Genomic DNA, 15424 nt, shown 5'->3' on the forward strand with positions numbered 1-15424 from the left:
CATATTATTTCATAGTACTGTGCCAAAAGCACCACATTCAAGCATGAGTTTGATAAGTGCTTTCTGCTCAACATTTTATGGAAACAAGTTTCATACCAATTGTTCTTCCCCTACTACGAAAGGGATAGATGTTGGACAAAGCATATGAGAAATGAGCTTTGTGAGCAGCACTCTCAGGGCAGGTCTACACTAAGGGTGGGGGTCGAACTAGGGTACGCAAGTTCAGCTACGTGAATAGCGTAGCTGAACTCGAAGTACCCTAGTTCGAACTACTTACCCGTCCAGACGCCGCGGGATCAAAGTCCGCGGCTCCAAGGTCGACTCCGCCACCGCCGTTTGCAGTGGTGGAGTACCGGAGTCGACCAGAGCGCGCGGGGAGTTCGAACTCACCGCGTCGACCCGGCAGGTAAGTGTAGACTAGCCCTCAGAGATGCATTGCTGTAGTCTTGTCAGATTTCCTTGTTAGTGGGAAACTTGTATTTTCAATCCACTGCCTCTATTTTAGCCCTGTGATGATGCAATGCCACTGAACAGCCAATGAAATGTCATGGATGTATGTAATATCACAGCAGGAGCTCACAGCTGTGCAAAACTTTGGTCTTAGGCCTGTAATTTATCAGCACTCAAAACCCACTGATAGCGGTTTCCGCAGTGGAGTACTATTTACATTGTCATTCTTATCACCCACCCTTGTCTGTTCACCCACATAATGGTCAGTGGCTGTTGAGCCAACTCCAGGGATCCATGTTTTTGGGAGCTCTTTCCAAAGACTGGTAGTTTGTGCTGTCCTTGACTTAGAGTTATTTGTTACCACACAATCCTTTTCAGTACAAACTACTAGGATTATGCAATTAAAGAACAGATTGATGGCAGTATTTGAAAGAAGTCAATGTCTGTTCATACACAGAGCCTCTAATACAAATTCTGCTGCTAAATTACTGACAATCCTATTTAACTGCCTGGATTTTCTGTATTAGGGAAATTAAAAATATATGCCATGGGGACAAGAGTTAAACCAATGAAACACAAATTACCTCTAAGAATGAACTGACAGTCCATGAACCTATTATGCATTTAAATTGCTTTTTTTTAGCTATACTGAATTGTATTATCTGTACCAAGCTCAAGCAAAAAGTTTTTATTGTGTGGTTATGAATGACACAATTTAATTTCTAGCATTTGTGTTGCTCTAGCAAGGTTGTCTTTATGAAACAAAAACAATCCAATCGTGAGAAAAGATATCTTTATTTTTTCTCTAACATAAGATTTCCATGTACATGTTTTGCAATGGTTTTTCTTAAGGTCTAAAATACTGCTAACAGATGTGAACAGGCACATCACAGAAGTAGTACACAACAGCCAGTGATGGGAGAGAGTAAGTTTAATCAGGTGGTCCAAACTGTTCTCTGACAAGCTTTTTCTGCCAGAGGGGACATCAGGACAAACACTAAAATCCCACCTAATCAATACGTACGTACGTACGTGTGTGTGTGTGAGAGAGACACAACAAAACAGACCATGACTCGTGCCACTACATCTGCATTTTTGTATTTTGTTGGTGAAACTTTTTTTTTAAATGTCAGTCTCATTAAGAATTCCAATCAATTTTTTTCAAATGTTAACTTATACTTCACCTGAGAAAGAAGTTGCCTTACAAAAAGAAAAATAGATTGTGTGGTTGAAAATAGATTATGTGGTATGAATAAGAATCTGGACAAATTGTTAGATGGAAATATCTGTCTGCATTTTAATCACTAGAACATGTGCAGTGTTGGCCAAATTCTCTGCTGGTGTTAGTGCCGTTTCACCCATTTATAAAAGCAGAGAATTTGATCCTACACATTAAAATGTTCACCAGGTTCCAGTCTAAAATATACCCAAACTCAGGCCTCAATCTTGCAAACACTTATGCCCATGCCTAGCTGTAAACCTGGGTGTAGTTCCATTGAAGTTAAAGAGATTACTCATGTGTTTAAGGTTAGACATATGCCTACATTTTTGTAGGATTGGGGTCTCTAATTATTACAAAGACTAAATAAGGAATGAAAACAAATCTCTTGAGAACAAAGGGCAAGCTTTTCACACTTTAAAGAGGGCATAACAATTTTAACTTAGATCATTAACACATAGATATAGTAGAATACAATTTAAAAAAACTGAACACTCTAAGAACTGAATTTCGGAGCCAGCAAAACTATGTATAGCATTCTACAGTTACTAACTGAATTCACTATCATTTGGTAGAAACCTTTATATGCTGCTACTGTGTATTTTATATACAAAAATAAAGGTTTGTAATGCACTGCAAAAAAGTACATACAGGAGTAAGTTTCACTTGTGCACAGACTGCCCAGTAATATACACAATTAGGTCATCAGAACACCAGTTGCTGATTAAGTCTTAGGTTGAGCGTAAGTGAAACTTTTCCCCACAGACGTGAACGTAAAGTCTAGATATAAGTGTAGTTGTCTAGAAAAGCTTTAGTTAGAACAGTTAATTAAAATGGATTACTACAGAATTATTTACATATTCAAGCTAAACAACGTCTACAAGTATTTTATATAATTCAAATAAAATTCTTAAACTATACTACAGCTTCCATTTTTTTCTAATTTACAAAATACATAAAATGTAAGATCATTTAAAAAACCCTAACTTTTTAAAACAAAACATGGCCATTAAGGATATCTTTGCTTTAATCAATAATTTGCTTTGTTTTGATATTTTTCTTCTATTAGTAATTAAAAGTTAGATCTAAAGATATTCCACCTCATCTTTATAATGCAAGTAATAAATTTACAAGAATAACTTACTTACATTGTAAATCAAAAATAACTTCTAAACAATGTTTTATTTTTTACAATGGTCTCTTAATTGCACAGTATTATACCTGTCCGATAGCAATATTAAGTCAATTGATATTTTTTAAACATTCTGATATTATGATAGCCGTGTGCCAGTATTTCAGTCCTAACACACTCAAATCTTCACCTGACAAATGTTTTGGTAATTGCTTACTGTGGCAATAATGGTGCCTAGACTTGAAAACCTTCACATCCACCATCCCAGCCAAGAATGCTTCTTCATAAGTCTGTCACTTTCTAAGGTAAAGGCTGCAGAGTTTTAGGTTTGACTAAATAAGATACTCAGGTTTTCATCCACATCTTTATTTTTAGATGATATTCTCCTCCTACCCCTAAGGCCAAACTCCCCTCTTCTCTTTGTATATTCACATATACCTTCCAAGAAGGGCCAAAAACACAGCAACAATTCACTTCCTGACCTTCAAGTGTGAGCGCCACCTGTAGTCACCCTAAGCCAGAACAATATTTTATTAGGCTGACTGTGAAACTGTCAGCTCTGCCATCACAACTGCTAGGGTTTGGTTTGGTTTGATTTTTTTAATTTAGACATACTGGACAAAAGAGGTTACCTGCAAAGACAAGATCTTACCTCAGAAGAATAGTAGTTGGTGGTAACTGAGATTTAAAGATAAAAGGAAGAATTCTTTAAAAATCCTACCCAGTGGGAACAGTGGTTAAGACTGGCTTTGATATAAAATATGGGCCAAACTCAGTTTTGGTGTTATTTCACTGAAGTTAACACACTAGAGGGAAAAGAATTGCCCATGCACGTTTAACTAATTTAAAAAGGTATCTTTGAGATGTGTTTAAAAAGCTAATATCTAGCTGACAATCTAGCTAGATCAGGGGTCGGCAACCTTTCAGAAGCAGTGTGCCGAGTCTTCATTTATTCATTCTCATTTAAGGTTTCGCGTGCCGGTAATACATTTTAACGTTTTTATAAGGTCTCTTTCTATAAGTCTATATTATATAACTAAACTATTGTATGTAAAGTAAACAAGGTTTTCAAAATGTTTAAGCAGCGTCATTTAAAATTAAATTAAAATGCTGATCTTACGCCGCCAGCCTGCTCAGCTCGCTGCCAGCCTGAGGTTCTGTTCACCTAGGCCAGCAGCAGGCTAAGCAGGGCCTGCAGCCGGGACCCCAGACCTGGATGGGGAGGTTTCAGGGGTCAGGGCAGAAGGCTGGGGTGGGGGGTGGGGTTCAGGGATGAGGGCTGGGGTGTGTGGGGGGGTGTAGGGCAGAAGGCTGAGGGGGGTCAAAGGTCAAGGCAGAAGGCTGAGTGTGTGTGGGGGTCAGGGCAGAGGGATGGGGCTGTGGGGGTGCAGGGCAGAGGGCTGGGGGGTATGGGGGCTGCAGAGCAGAATGCTGAGTGTGTGGAGGGTCAGGGCAGAGGGCTGGGGGTGTGGGGGGTTCAAGGGTCAGGGCAGAGGGCTGAGGGTGTGGGGGGTTCAAGGGTCAGGGCAGAGGGCTGGGGGGTATGGGGGCTGCAGGGCAGATTGCTGAGTGTGTGGAGGGTCAGGGCAGAGGGCTGGGGGGCGTGGGGGGGAGTAGGACAGAAGACAGTGTGGGGGGATGAGGGCTGGGGTGCTCGGCCCGTAGGGGTGCTCCCAGCCCCCTGCCCTGAGCAGCTCATGGCAGGGGGCTGGAAGGGATGTGCCCTGTTCCACCCCCTTCCCCAAGGCTCCATCCCTACCTCTCTCTGTCCCCTCTAGGGAGCTGCCTGCATGCTGTTGCTCTTCCCCCCTCCCCCTCGCTAGGGCCATCAGCTGATTGGCACAGGGAAGGAGAGGGGGCGGGGCAGGAAAGCACCACACCGGGGAAAGAATAGGGGGAGGAGGAAGCTTGGTTGCCGCAGAACCAAGCTTCTGCCTCCTGCCCCTGCAGAGAAGAGCAGTGGGCAGGGAGGGCTGAGTGGGGCTGGGGGCCGGGACTGCGGCAGGCGGCTGTGTGCCGCTCAAAATCGGCTTGCGTGCCATGTTTGGCACGCGTGCCTCAGGTTGCCGACCCCTGAGCTAGATAAATAAAAGTTGTGAGTGGATGTATTTTGGAAATGTGTACCATATAAAATATTGTACATCTACAAAAGCAGAGTGTTTTATTTTTAAAATACATAATTTATGGTAAATATATCAAAATAATTCTCCTAAAAATACTGCAGACAAAGTAAAATGTTCCCTTCTCTTCAATGATGGCGTAAGGCTTTGCTCTGAATACTTTATCCACACATGAAAGCCATATTATTCAAACAGAGCAAAGGCAAGCAGTCAATATCCCAGTTTGACGTCTTAAATATATATAAATCACACCTTATTTTACAGTTATATTATTTGCATCAATTCATTTAACATAAAACAAATATAAAGTTTCACCAGTATTATCACTGTCCTATACATACTGGTGTGTCATTTCTCTAAGCTATTAAATATCCAGAGTGAACTCTTCCAGGATGACGAACTCATGGAAGGTATTGCTCATTTGCTTTTATTATTCGCAAAGAGAGATATACCAATGGGCAATATTTTGTCAACAGTAAATTTCCTTTGCACAATATAACAAAGCTTGAATTGAACTAGCATATCATGGCACAATATGAAAAGCTGCCAAATAACTCCTGTTCTTACATTTTGTAAAGCAATTTTAGTGTTTTAGGACAAAGCACAATTTGACATGGTATAAGAATGCTTCTAGCAATCAACTTGCTTTAAATGATTCAATACTGTATTAAATATACAAGGAAGCATCCAATGCTGATAGCTCTTATCTGTGCACTGCAGCATACAGTGCCATGTTACTCCTCTCACCATTTTAATAATGTGGCCAAGACTAATGATTTAATATTATATATCAAATTGCTACATGTATTAGGAGACTTTGACTGAAAAAATAAAAAAAATGAAATGCATCTATTACATATACATCTCTTCAAACGTTTAAAGGAATTCAGCTTTTGGTAGAAGTTAATTCATACATACAAATATAAATGTAGAAATGCATTAGAGACAAAACACTAGTATAATCATTATTAAAACAGATGCACCTACACTATCGTGTACTACTTAAAAGTGTAATTTGATTAAAAAAATCTTAGTGTACAACTAAGACAAGTATCAGAGGGGTAGCCGTGTTAGAAGACAAGACTCACTTACTGTTTATAACCTCAGAGTCGCACTTTACTAACCTCTACATTAAAACATGTTCTACAGATAGTGACCAACAAAATCAAGGGAAAAAATATTGTCACAGGTGAACAGGTTTTCCCCCTAAACAACTCAGGATAGCTTATGTACAGCACCACCTGTATTGTGTTACAAAGGACAGATGAATGCAGATCCCACCTCAAAAAATCAACCGTAAAAGCTGTAGAGAAGAACACTTCCTGAATTAAGTTTGCTGAACATGGTTCAGATTATTGAATACGTCTATAAGCTCAATGCTTTTTAGAAGCATTTACTGTATACCCTAATCCTACTTTTGCAACACACAGTGTCACACAAGTAGTGAAAATGTTTTCCTATTCAAAAGGTGCTTGGACATTAATTTTCAGGCAGCATTTTATCTTTATTTTAGTAAGTTCACATTAGGTATGTTTTAGAAGGAAGAAAATGCCAATAGCTTTTTTAAAAACAGAATTATAAAAATATAAAATTGAGACAGACACTTCTCTAAATAAATTACTGTAGTTTTATTTGTCTAACTCTATTCTAGATTGAAATCTATTATTTTAAATAAGGGATAAAATGTTGCCCAAAAGTCTAATTATAGTTACACATTTGTGTTTTAACTAGATCTACAAATCAAAAGAGTTTTCAGTTAAAAAGATACAATTTGTATCAACAGTATAGGTACTTTCTGGTTCTTCAGGGCCTTACTTTAAATTGCAGCAACTGTATCAAAATTATCATCAATTATATTGTAACCCAGTGAATTAACAACACTGAACGATGTTATCTATATGGAATCCTAAAACTATAGGCAACTGACTACATCATGTAAATACAACCCTCTGTCAATGATTGCAAACCCTGTATAAAAAAAGTTTGAAGCAACAGTAAAACCCATGACTTAAAACCAGAAATATCCCTTACTAATACTAGAACAGACTATTTTAATCTGTTTCTACAGCTATACTATTTGTGGCAAGAATTAGGCCTACATAATACAACGGGCCAAAACCTAACTTCTAGAACATATACAGTATCTTACAAAAAGGTTTAAGTTATCATTTTCAGCTACAATACAATTACCATAGTGCAGTTAATAAATGTTGCATATCCTCAACACACAAAACCATCTCAGGCCAGCCTTAATAAATAGCAAGAAAATTGAACAGTATCTTAAATACAAAACTTGCATTGAGAATACTTAGATTTGTTTAAAAACAGGTAATATTTTATGAAAAAGCATATTTTATCCAGTATACCTGTGCACAAATAAAAAAGAAAAAAAAGATGAATATAAAACAATTTAATGGAATCCTAAACTTTCAGTTCCATTTCTACTGACCAGAAGCACAGGAGCTGGATAACAATGCATCTGAACTGAAACATTCATGGCCTGATTTTAGGCAGTTCTGAGCAGCTGCAGCTTTTATTGGATTCAAAGGAAGTTGCATATGCTCAGAATCTTTGCAAATCAGACCACCAGGCTTTGCCTTATCCAAAAAGTAATGAAAATGAGTTCCTTTACTTTTGATTGCATCTGCTCTTACTAAATCAACGGAATCAAATCATTAAAAACTATTATTAAAAGAGCAATGAAAAGTGCCATACTGTAAATTACTAATATATCGTTACCCATTTCAACTTTAACTGGTAACTTAATATTTTATTTAAAAAATAAAGTCAGTGCCATAGTAAATCTTTGTTTTCTATAAATAAATGATTATAGCACAAAGAAGCCCACAAAATAAATAAATAATAATAAATTAATTGCTGTTTGAAGTTCAAATTAAGCTTGGCTTGAAAATTGTTTGCCAGGTCTATTAAAATTCTTTCAATTTTCTGCAGATTCTTTTAATGCCTTGCAGCTGAAGGACAAACATCCAGTAAGTTAATAAAACATGTAACAAAAAGGTAGAAAGTGCTGCATATAAACCCCTGATGCACCAAAGATTATTACTGGAGACCACAGATAACATATACACACATATATTAAACTTAGACTGGAAAGATTTCAGTCATGAACATAGCTTAAAACCATTTAAAAATTTCAAGTTAGAATGTAAAACAAACCTGTTACTTTCAATGCATGGGGCTATACATACAGATTCCATGATACTGTATTTTCACATAAATGGATTACTGTATAACCTCCTTGCTGAGAAGGAGATCACATATGCTATTGTAGCAAACCTCCCTCAGCATTAGAGCTGAACTGAAAACTACTAGACACCACAAAGATGCATCATCTTTCAATAACCTAGCTGGGATTTTTCCACTAAAATGGCTGCAGCAAGTTGCTGAGCATCTGTCATGTGAGGATTCCTTTTCATAACAATTCTCACAAGATCAGGAGGGAAGATGTTGCATAAGTTTATATAAACCTTCTCCCGTGTGTCTTGATACCTTGGAGGATCTTGAGGGATTCCACAGTAAGGTATGCACCAAGTCTGGTCTTGCTGCTCAGGTAAACTTTGGAAGGCGAACTGCTCGTAACATGGCTGAGTGGGGTTACTAGGCAAGGAGTAAGTCTGACGATAGCCGTATGCATCAATCCCATAACTCTGCCTATCCCAACTTCCAAGCCCATCTTGGCTGGAATAAGGCTTTCTTTGTCTTAACGGAGAATTATCATATAAACGTGAGTCTGAAATGCTATCTATTCTTGTGGATACAAGGGCCCTTCCCAGATGCATGGTCTTTGAATGTTGCAAACTTTGAAGAGCAGAGTAGTCATTAGGGCAACTAGAACGAGCACCAACTGTAGGATGCTGTAGATGTACAGACATGTATGGAGTAGGTGGTTTGTGATGATGCTTTGGTTCTTCATGACTGTAACTTTGCACTCTTGTTAAAGGATCATGGTAACTTTGCAGGAAGGACTGTGAATTAAGGCGGCTATGTGGGTGCACATGTTGGCATTTTAAGTTCTCTTCTAATTGCGGGTCAGGTGAACTCATATAAGACCGATCATTGTAACCCACATAGGAATCGCTACTACCACAGCTCATACTACCTTCACTGCTACAATCAGAAGCTACAGAGCTAATCCTATAATCGGTGTCTAAGGAGAAACGCCTTTCAGGACTGCGTGGACCAGAGATACTTAGATTTGAATAAGCGTTCAGCATAGAGTAGTAGCCTACATCCACCGGAGACTCACATTTTGGGTACTGCTCATAAGGCATTGGCGTTCCATGATTTTTGGTTGCCATCATCATTGGAGGATATTGTCCCTGTGGTCTTTGATCCTGAGGTGGGAAATGAACCCCGGATGGAAGGCCATTGCTTAAAGGTGCAGTACTTTGGGGTTTTACAACTGAAGAATTCGGTAAACTCACTAAAGAAGGAACAGACCTGGTTTCCAATTTGTTTTTGGTGGGAAGCTTTTCCTCCAAGTCTTGGTAGACTTGAGTCCTTATACTAGGATCTGATTGCCTCTTTGGAGCAGCACGTTTGAGATCAGAAGTGCCATCAATCTTAGTGCTACAAGGAACACTGTTGCTTTTTACCAATCCTCCTTCACTTGCAGCTTTGGCAGCTGTGCTTCTAGACATGGCTCGAAGTTCATCAGCGACAGACCGCTGAGGTTGATTTCCTCTTTCTGGGTGGTAGTATTTGCATTTGTGTCCATAGGTACATTTCTTTCCTATTAAAAGTCATACAATTTGAGGTAAAAAAGAAAAGAAAAAAATATTTAGCCATTTGAATTGGAAGCTCTCAATTCTTTAAAATTTGTGAGTGAATTGAAAAGATTTTTGAACTGTGTGTCACCGAAGTGAGGCTCTGAAACCTTCTTTCTTGCTCTGTGGAAAAGATTATGGTAATGTTCAAGAAGGTAAAGGACCTATATAGCACTAGCTTGAGACAGTGCAAGCAGGAAATATTCACTAGACTGCCAATGTATCTCAATTCTGTCCTGAAACATCCCTTCCATGCTTCCACTTTCTGATCCTCTGCTCTCCTAAACTGAGCATTATGTGGAGTCCAATCTTGCTTTCATTTTGAACCCCACCCTTCCTACCTCTCCAAAATGTAATTTTCTGCCTACTTTTAAATAATATCCACAACCTTTACATTTTTAATTCATTTAATTTAAAGGATAAGTCTTCCATGAGGTATTGTCAATGAGATGAACTAAATATTATGCATGTGCAATAATCAGTCTTCATGCATGTAGACCTCATGGTTGTCAGTGTGATCAAACCAGTAACCCCTGGCACCAGAAGCTTAAGCTGCTAACATTTGAGCTGAAGGAGTCATTTTTTAGCATGTAGGAGGCTGTTCTTGGAGTGGGAATTTTTTGTAATTCCCCATCCCCATGTGTGCTTCAGTTTCCCCTATAAGTTGCATGGCTACCCAATGGGTGGGCGGATGGGTGGAGAACACACAACGACACTAAGTTTGCTCTCAGGGAAGGCTAGAAGACATTGATGTCTCTTATGTGTCACCTCCCTGACTGGGTGGAATGAAGTGAGTCATTAAAGAACTCGCTGAAACCAACCTAGATCAACAAGGGGTCTAGAGAGACAACATAACATTTTCAGCAGCAAAGGTGAGTAGAGATCCCAGCTCAAGAACAAAGGACATGAAGATGTGAGGTGGAAGATGAGCATGAGCTCTGAAAGAAATTTGGGAGCTCTCACTTGGGAACTAACTGAGGAGGTCAGACAGACACACACAGCTTGAAAATGGAGTTCACTACAGCTTGGCCGGGTCACTGGGCTGACCTAAGGATTTTCTGTGCTGTGTTCCAGTTGACTAATAAACCTTACTGTTTTGAAAATGCTGCTTGAGTGTCCCTGTAAATGCTTGGTGAGGTGCTTTAATCCCCGAAGAGCATACAAGTTTCTGACAGCAGTCCGTCTCAGTTGAGCACACTGAACAAAGCACATGGTGTGAAGGAGGAGTGCTGAAACCCAGCGTTTCAGCCTAAGGAGGTGGTGAGGCTGTATAGCCTACCTTGAAAGAAGAGTGAGACCCCTGGGAAGTCTGGCCCATCAAAGGGGTTCCTCCAAAAGACTGTTCTATAGTTGTGAGCACAGCACCGATCCTGTGGATCCGCAACAGTGGGGTCATGATCACAGCCAAAAAGCTAATGTATTACATACTTCCACATTAGACTAGCTTGTCCTGAGTGTCTGAAGGCCAGGGAAGTTCAAGTTTCATCTGGGGTATCACTTTATAATGCACTGTGGCCACACACATTAGACACGATGGTACCCCAAATCAGACTAAAATCTCTTCTGCACCTTAGATGACCAAGTCTAGCTTGCCTTGCAGGAGGAGCACGTAATATACTGGCTTAGTCAATGTGAACATATCTCCTTGTAGCGGCTGGCCCCAGTAACAAACATCCTGGTACTTAGTGATGGCTAATGAAGTTATTTCTTTAGTTTAAGTGGTAGATGCAAATACTAACACATTCTTTTCCAACTGATAAATGAATAAGACGTGTCAGCAGAAATCTTGGCTCCACTGAAATCCATGGGAAAACTCCCACTGACTTCAACAGAGTCAGGATTTCAGTCATTGTCAATATAAGATAGCTCTGTAAAAACATCTTATTTTTATTGGCACAGCTATAAAGAAAGGAAGCAGTTTGGCTTTTATCCCTAACTATACAATAAATTTTGCATTTAAATCAAGTTACCATATGGACATGGTTGCTTCTTATGTTCCGGTACAATAGGTTTCTTCCTTAGAAAATTGTCAAGGCTTGGGCCATGACGGCCAAGAGGATCATCAGGAGGCATGAACCTATAACATACAACAAACGCATAAAAGAACTGAACACCACATTTCATTTTCATGTTCCTGTTGCAACCAATTATAGCTGTGGACTACCCGTTACAATTTATCTGTCATACGTTATGTCAGCTTTATTCTGAAGTAGTAAACATTTTCCAGGAAAAGGTTTAACAAAGAAAACCCACATTTTGCAACTAAGAGGAAGTTGTCAAATCAGGACTATTCAACAAATGATTTAGCTCCCACGTGTAGTTTCGAAAGACTGCTTCTGCACTACAGCATCTGCTTGCCAGAAACCCTCCTCAAAAAAACAATTCCAAAAATATACTCCCTGGCTGTCCTGCAAGCTGTTTTACAGTCTGCAGGACTATGCAACATATCACAGCACTGCCGTATAACCAGAAGCACAGGCCAAAATTTTTAAAACTGAGTGCCTACATCAATATTTAAGCCTGTAACAGAAGTGGCCTGATTGTTCGAAGTGCTGAGCAACCCTACTCTTCCACTGGGGTCAACAGGAGCTGTAGGTGATAAGCATATTTTAAGTTTATACTACTTCTATTTAGGTGGCTAAGGGGAGTTATTCCAGAAGAGATAGTCCTGATTAACTCAAAGTGGCACCTTTATTCTGGAAAAAGAGTCTCCACTCATGGAGTTAATCAGGAACAGTTAACCTATTTTAAATTCACACCCGACCTTGTTCAGGATTAACCTTCATGTGTTGAAATGCCCTAATTTAAAAATTAAAGGGTTAAATTTTTTGTCTTAAACACAAGAAAGGCCATATTGGGTCACACCAAAGGTCCATCTAGCCCACTATCCTGTCTTCCGACAGTGGCCAGTGCCAGGTGCCCCAGAGGGAATGAACAGAACAGGTCACCCTCAAGTTATACATCCCCTGTTGCCTATTCCCAGCTTCTGGCAAATGGAGGCTAGGGACACTATCCCTGCCCATCCTAGCTAATAGCAATTGATGGACCTATCTGCCATGAATTTATCTAGGTCTTTTTTGAACCCTAAGAAATTGTATATAATCTGCAATTTTTGCCATGTCACTGTTTACCCCTTTTTCCAGATCATGTATGAATATGTTGAATTGGACTGGTCCCAGTATAGACCCCGGGGGACACCACTGTTTACCCCTCTCCATTCGGAAACCTGACCATTTATTTCTACCCTTTGTTTCCTATCTTTTAACCAGTTACCAATCGTTGGGAGGACCTTCCCTCTTATCCCATGCTTACTTTGCTCAAGAGCTTTTGGTGAGGGACCTTGTCAAAGGCTTTCTGAAAATCTAAGTACACTATATCCACATGCTTATTGACCCCCTGAAAGAATTCTAGTAGATTGGGGAGGCATGATTTCCCTTTACAGAAATTACGTTGACTCTTTCCCAACAAATTATGTTCATCTATGTGTCCAACAATTCTGTTCTTTCTTATGGTTTCAACTAGTTTGCCCCGGTACTGAAGTCAGGCTTGCTGGTCTTAGAAATGACTAAAGATTCTTTGTTGTTCACAGAACAGCCAAAGCAAAACTATCACCTAGGTAATTTATACTATGGAATACACTCAATATACAAAGTATCTGAGCATCATGGGAATTACATAGACCCAGTAAGTAGTCGAATCCTTTTTCAATCTTTGGGTTCTTTCCAGGACAGGTGGGAAAGGTAAATAATACATTTTGATAGTGGTTATTACCATTATGGAGAGCATTGGCAAAAAGCAGAGGTTTAGGTTGAAGGTTTAGAAGATTAGCAGCAGAGCCTGGAACTACAACATCCTTTTATTTTCTCATGTGTAGCTAATAATTTTGATGGAACCTAACATGTTAACGGAAGCCCTCAAAGTGCCCTTTTTCCCATTAGTTTTCTAACAAGCGGTACAAAATCAAGGCTACTTACTTGTCATTGACAAATGAATACATCAACAATCGCTCATCTATGAACTTCTTCCATTCTGGCTTTTCATTAGCTAGATCCCTGTAGTTATCATTAGACACAATGATACCATCTGACTCAAAGGCCAGCTTCACTATGAATCTGTCATCATAGCATACCACCCTTCTCCCCTGCACACGACGGGATGGTGTAAACACCAGAATTTTCTCTTTTTCTAACTTGCGCAGGATTTCTTGATCTAGAAGTATTAAGAAATAGTCAAAGATTTAATGTCTGAAGTGAAATCAGGAATTTGTTCATCTTTACAGATCCTAGGGTTGAGGCAGAAGGTCAAAAAGTGTTTAGGGCCAAAATATGCCTCATCTTAAAATAGTTATAATTCAGTAGAAAACATCTGATGTATATTATTTTAAATTTACATTCAGCAATCAACCAATATGTTTAAAAAAACAAATTAATTCTACACCATTTTTATCAGCTCATCAGAGAAGACTGCATTTTGCGTTCCCTTTGCTAGCTCTGCAGCAGTTAACAGATATACTATTTCCCAAGTTTGGTTGTTAGACGAGTAAAAATCCCAAACTGCTCTGATGTCAGGAGGAGAGCTCACACGAGGCAAAGGAGCTCCCCACTCTGCCCAGTACTGTGTGGCCATGTCTTATTGTATCCTGACTGTAATCAAGGTTGTCCAGTGACCGCATTCTTAAGTAAAGAAAAATCTCTTCATCCTCACTTGGTACTCACTGAGGTTAAGCTTCTGAAATTGTCCCAGTAGTCCATATTAATGGAGCCTCCTCTCTCCACAAGTGATTGACAGACAGATATGGAGGAAAAAAAATCAGCACAAAAGATGACTCTCCCCCACAAGGAGTCACTGGTACTACTGCGCACAGGAACCCATTTTCCAGCCTGTTGTGAAGTCTGGTATTGTGGACATTACATTGCCTCCATTTCTCACAAACATGCAGACTCTAAACTACCTTCTGACAAGGCCCACAAAAAATCTGGCTTCACAGCTGCGTCACCAAGTTTCCGAACAAATTCAAGTTTCCATCTGTATTGTCAGACAAATGAATAATGATATAGAATTTGTCTCCCTTCTCTAAAGGTCAAATGTCTCATTTCCTTTCAACCCACAGAAACAGGCCAAATCAAAACCACAGAAGCTCCTTGATCCTGTTAAACAAGGGTATTTAACACCTTGGAGAAACACTTTGGATCACAAAGGCATTTTCTCTGTTCCTTGTGTTGACGAGCTTGATAGGCTTACAAGCAATTTTTGACCTCAGATAGCTAAACTGCTTTTTGGAGTACAAAAAAAACTCATGACAGAATCTCTTCTGCCTGGAACAAAGATGTCATAGGAAGAAATGTTGGCATTAACAGATCTGTAAGATTTGTATTTGGTGTATCAATTGTTCTACTCATTAGAAATACTTAAGATTCAAAGACCAGTGTTTTCAGTACCCAGTCCTTCCTTTCAATCTTCCTATTGCCCAATGACTTATTAAAATTTTGAATGGAATAGTAGCTGTTCTTCATTATGGCAGGATTCAAGTTCTGTCATATTTAGATGACCACTGATAAAGCAAAAAAGCTGTGCTTCAAAGATTATGTCCTGTTCTTCAATCACCATCATTTTTACACCTATTCCATCTAAGACCTCTTCAAAACTCAGGAAGGCCACATGTTCCAGCAGATTTCTGCAGAGTCTGAATGCAGAAATTATTTCACCAGATTTATCA

The 15424-nt window shown here is 39.4% G+C and overlaps 1 protein-coding gene across 3 annotated transcripts in view; it reads right to left on the minus strand.

Moving 5' to 3' along the window:
* ZC3H12C (zinc finger CCCH-type containing 12C) overlaps window positions 1–15424 on the minus strand; it is a 69660-nt gene that overhangs the window by 9792 nt on the left and 44444 nt on the right. For 2 of the 3 annotated variants that reach the window (XM_045018221.1, XM_045018211.1), the window contains 3 exons: window positions 13683–13917; window positions 11679–11785; window positions 8432–9674 (listed from right to left, as the gene is read on the minus strand). In XM_045018221.1, coding sequence (XP_044874156.1) covers window positions 8432–9674; window positions 11679–11785; window positions 13683–13917 — 1585 coding nt within the window. Of the gene's footprint in view, window positions 1–6010; window positions 9675–11678; window positions 11786–13682; window positions 13918–15424 lie in introns of those variants that run through there. The other variant, XM_045018230.1, reaches the window with a different exon arrangement.

The sequence above is a fragment of the Mauremys mutica genome, chromosome 1 (genome assembly GCF_020497125.1).
Source record: "Mauremys mutica isolate MM-2020 ecotype Southern chromosome 1, ASM2049712v1, whole genome shotgun sequence".
NCBI lineage: Eukaryota > Metazoa > Chordata > Testudines > Geoemydidae > Mauremys > Mauremys mutica.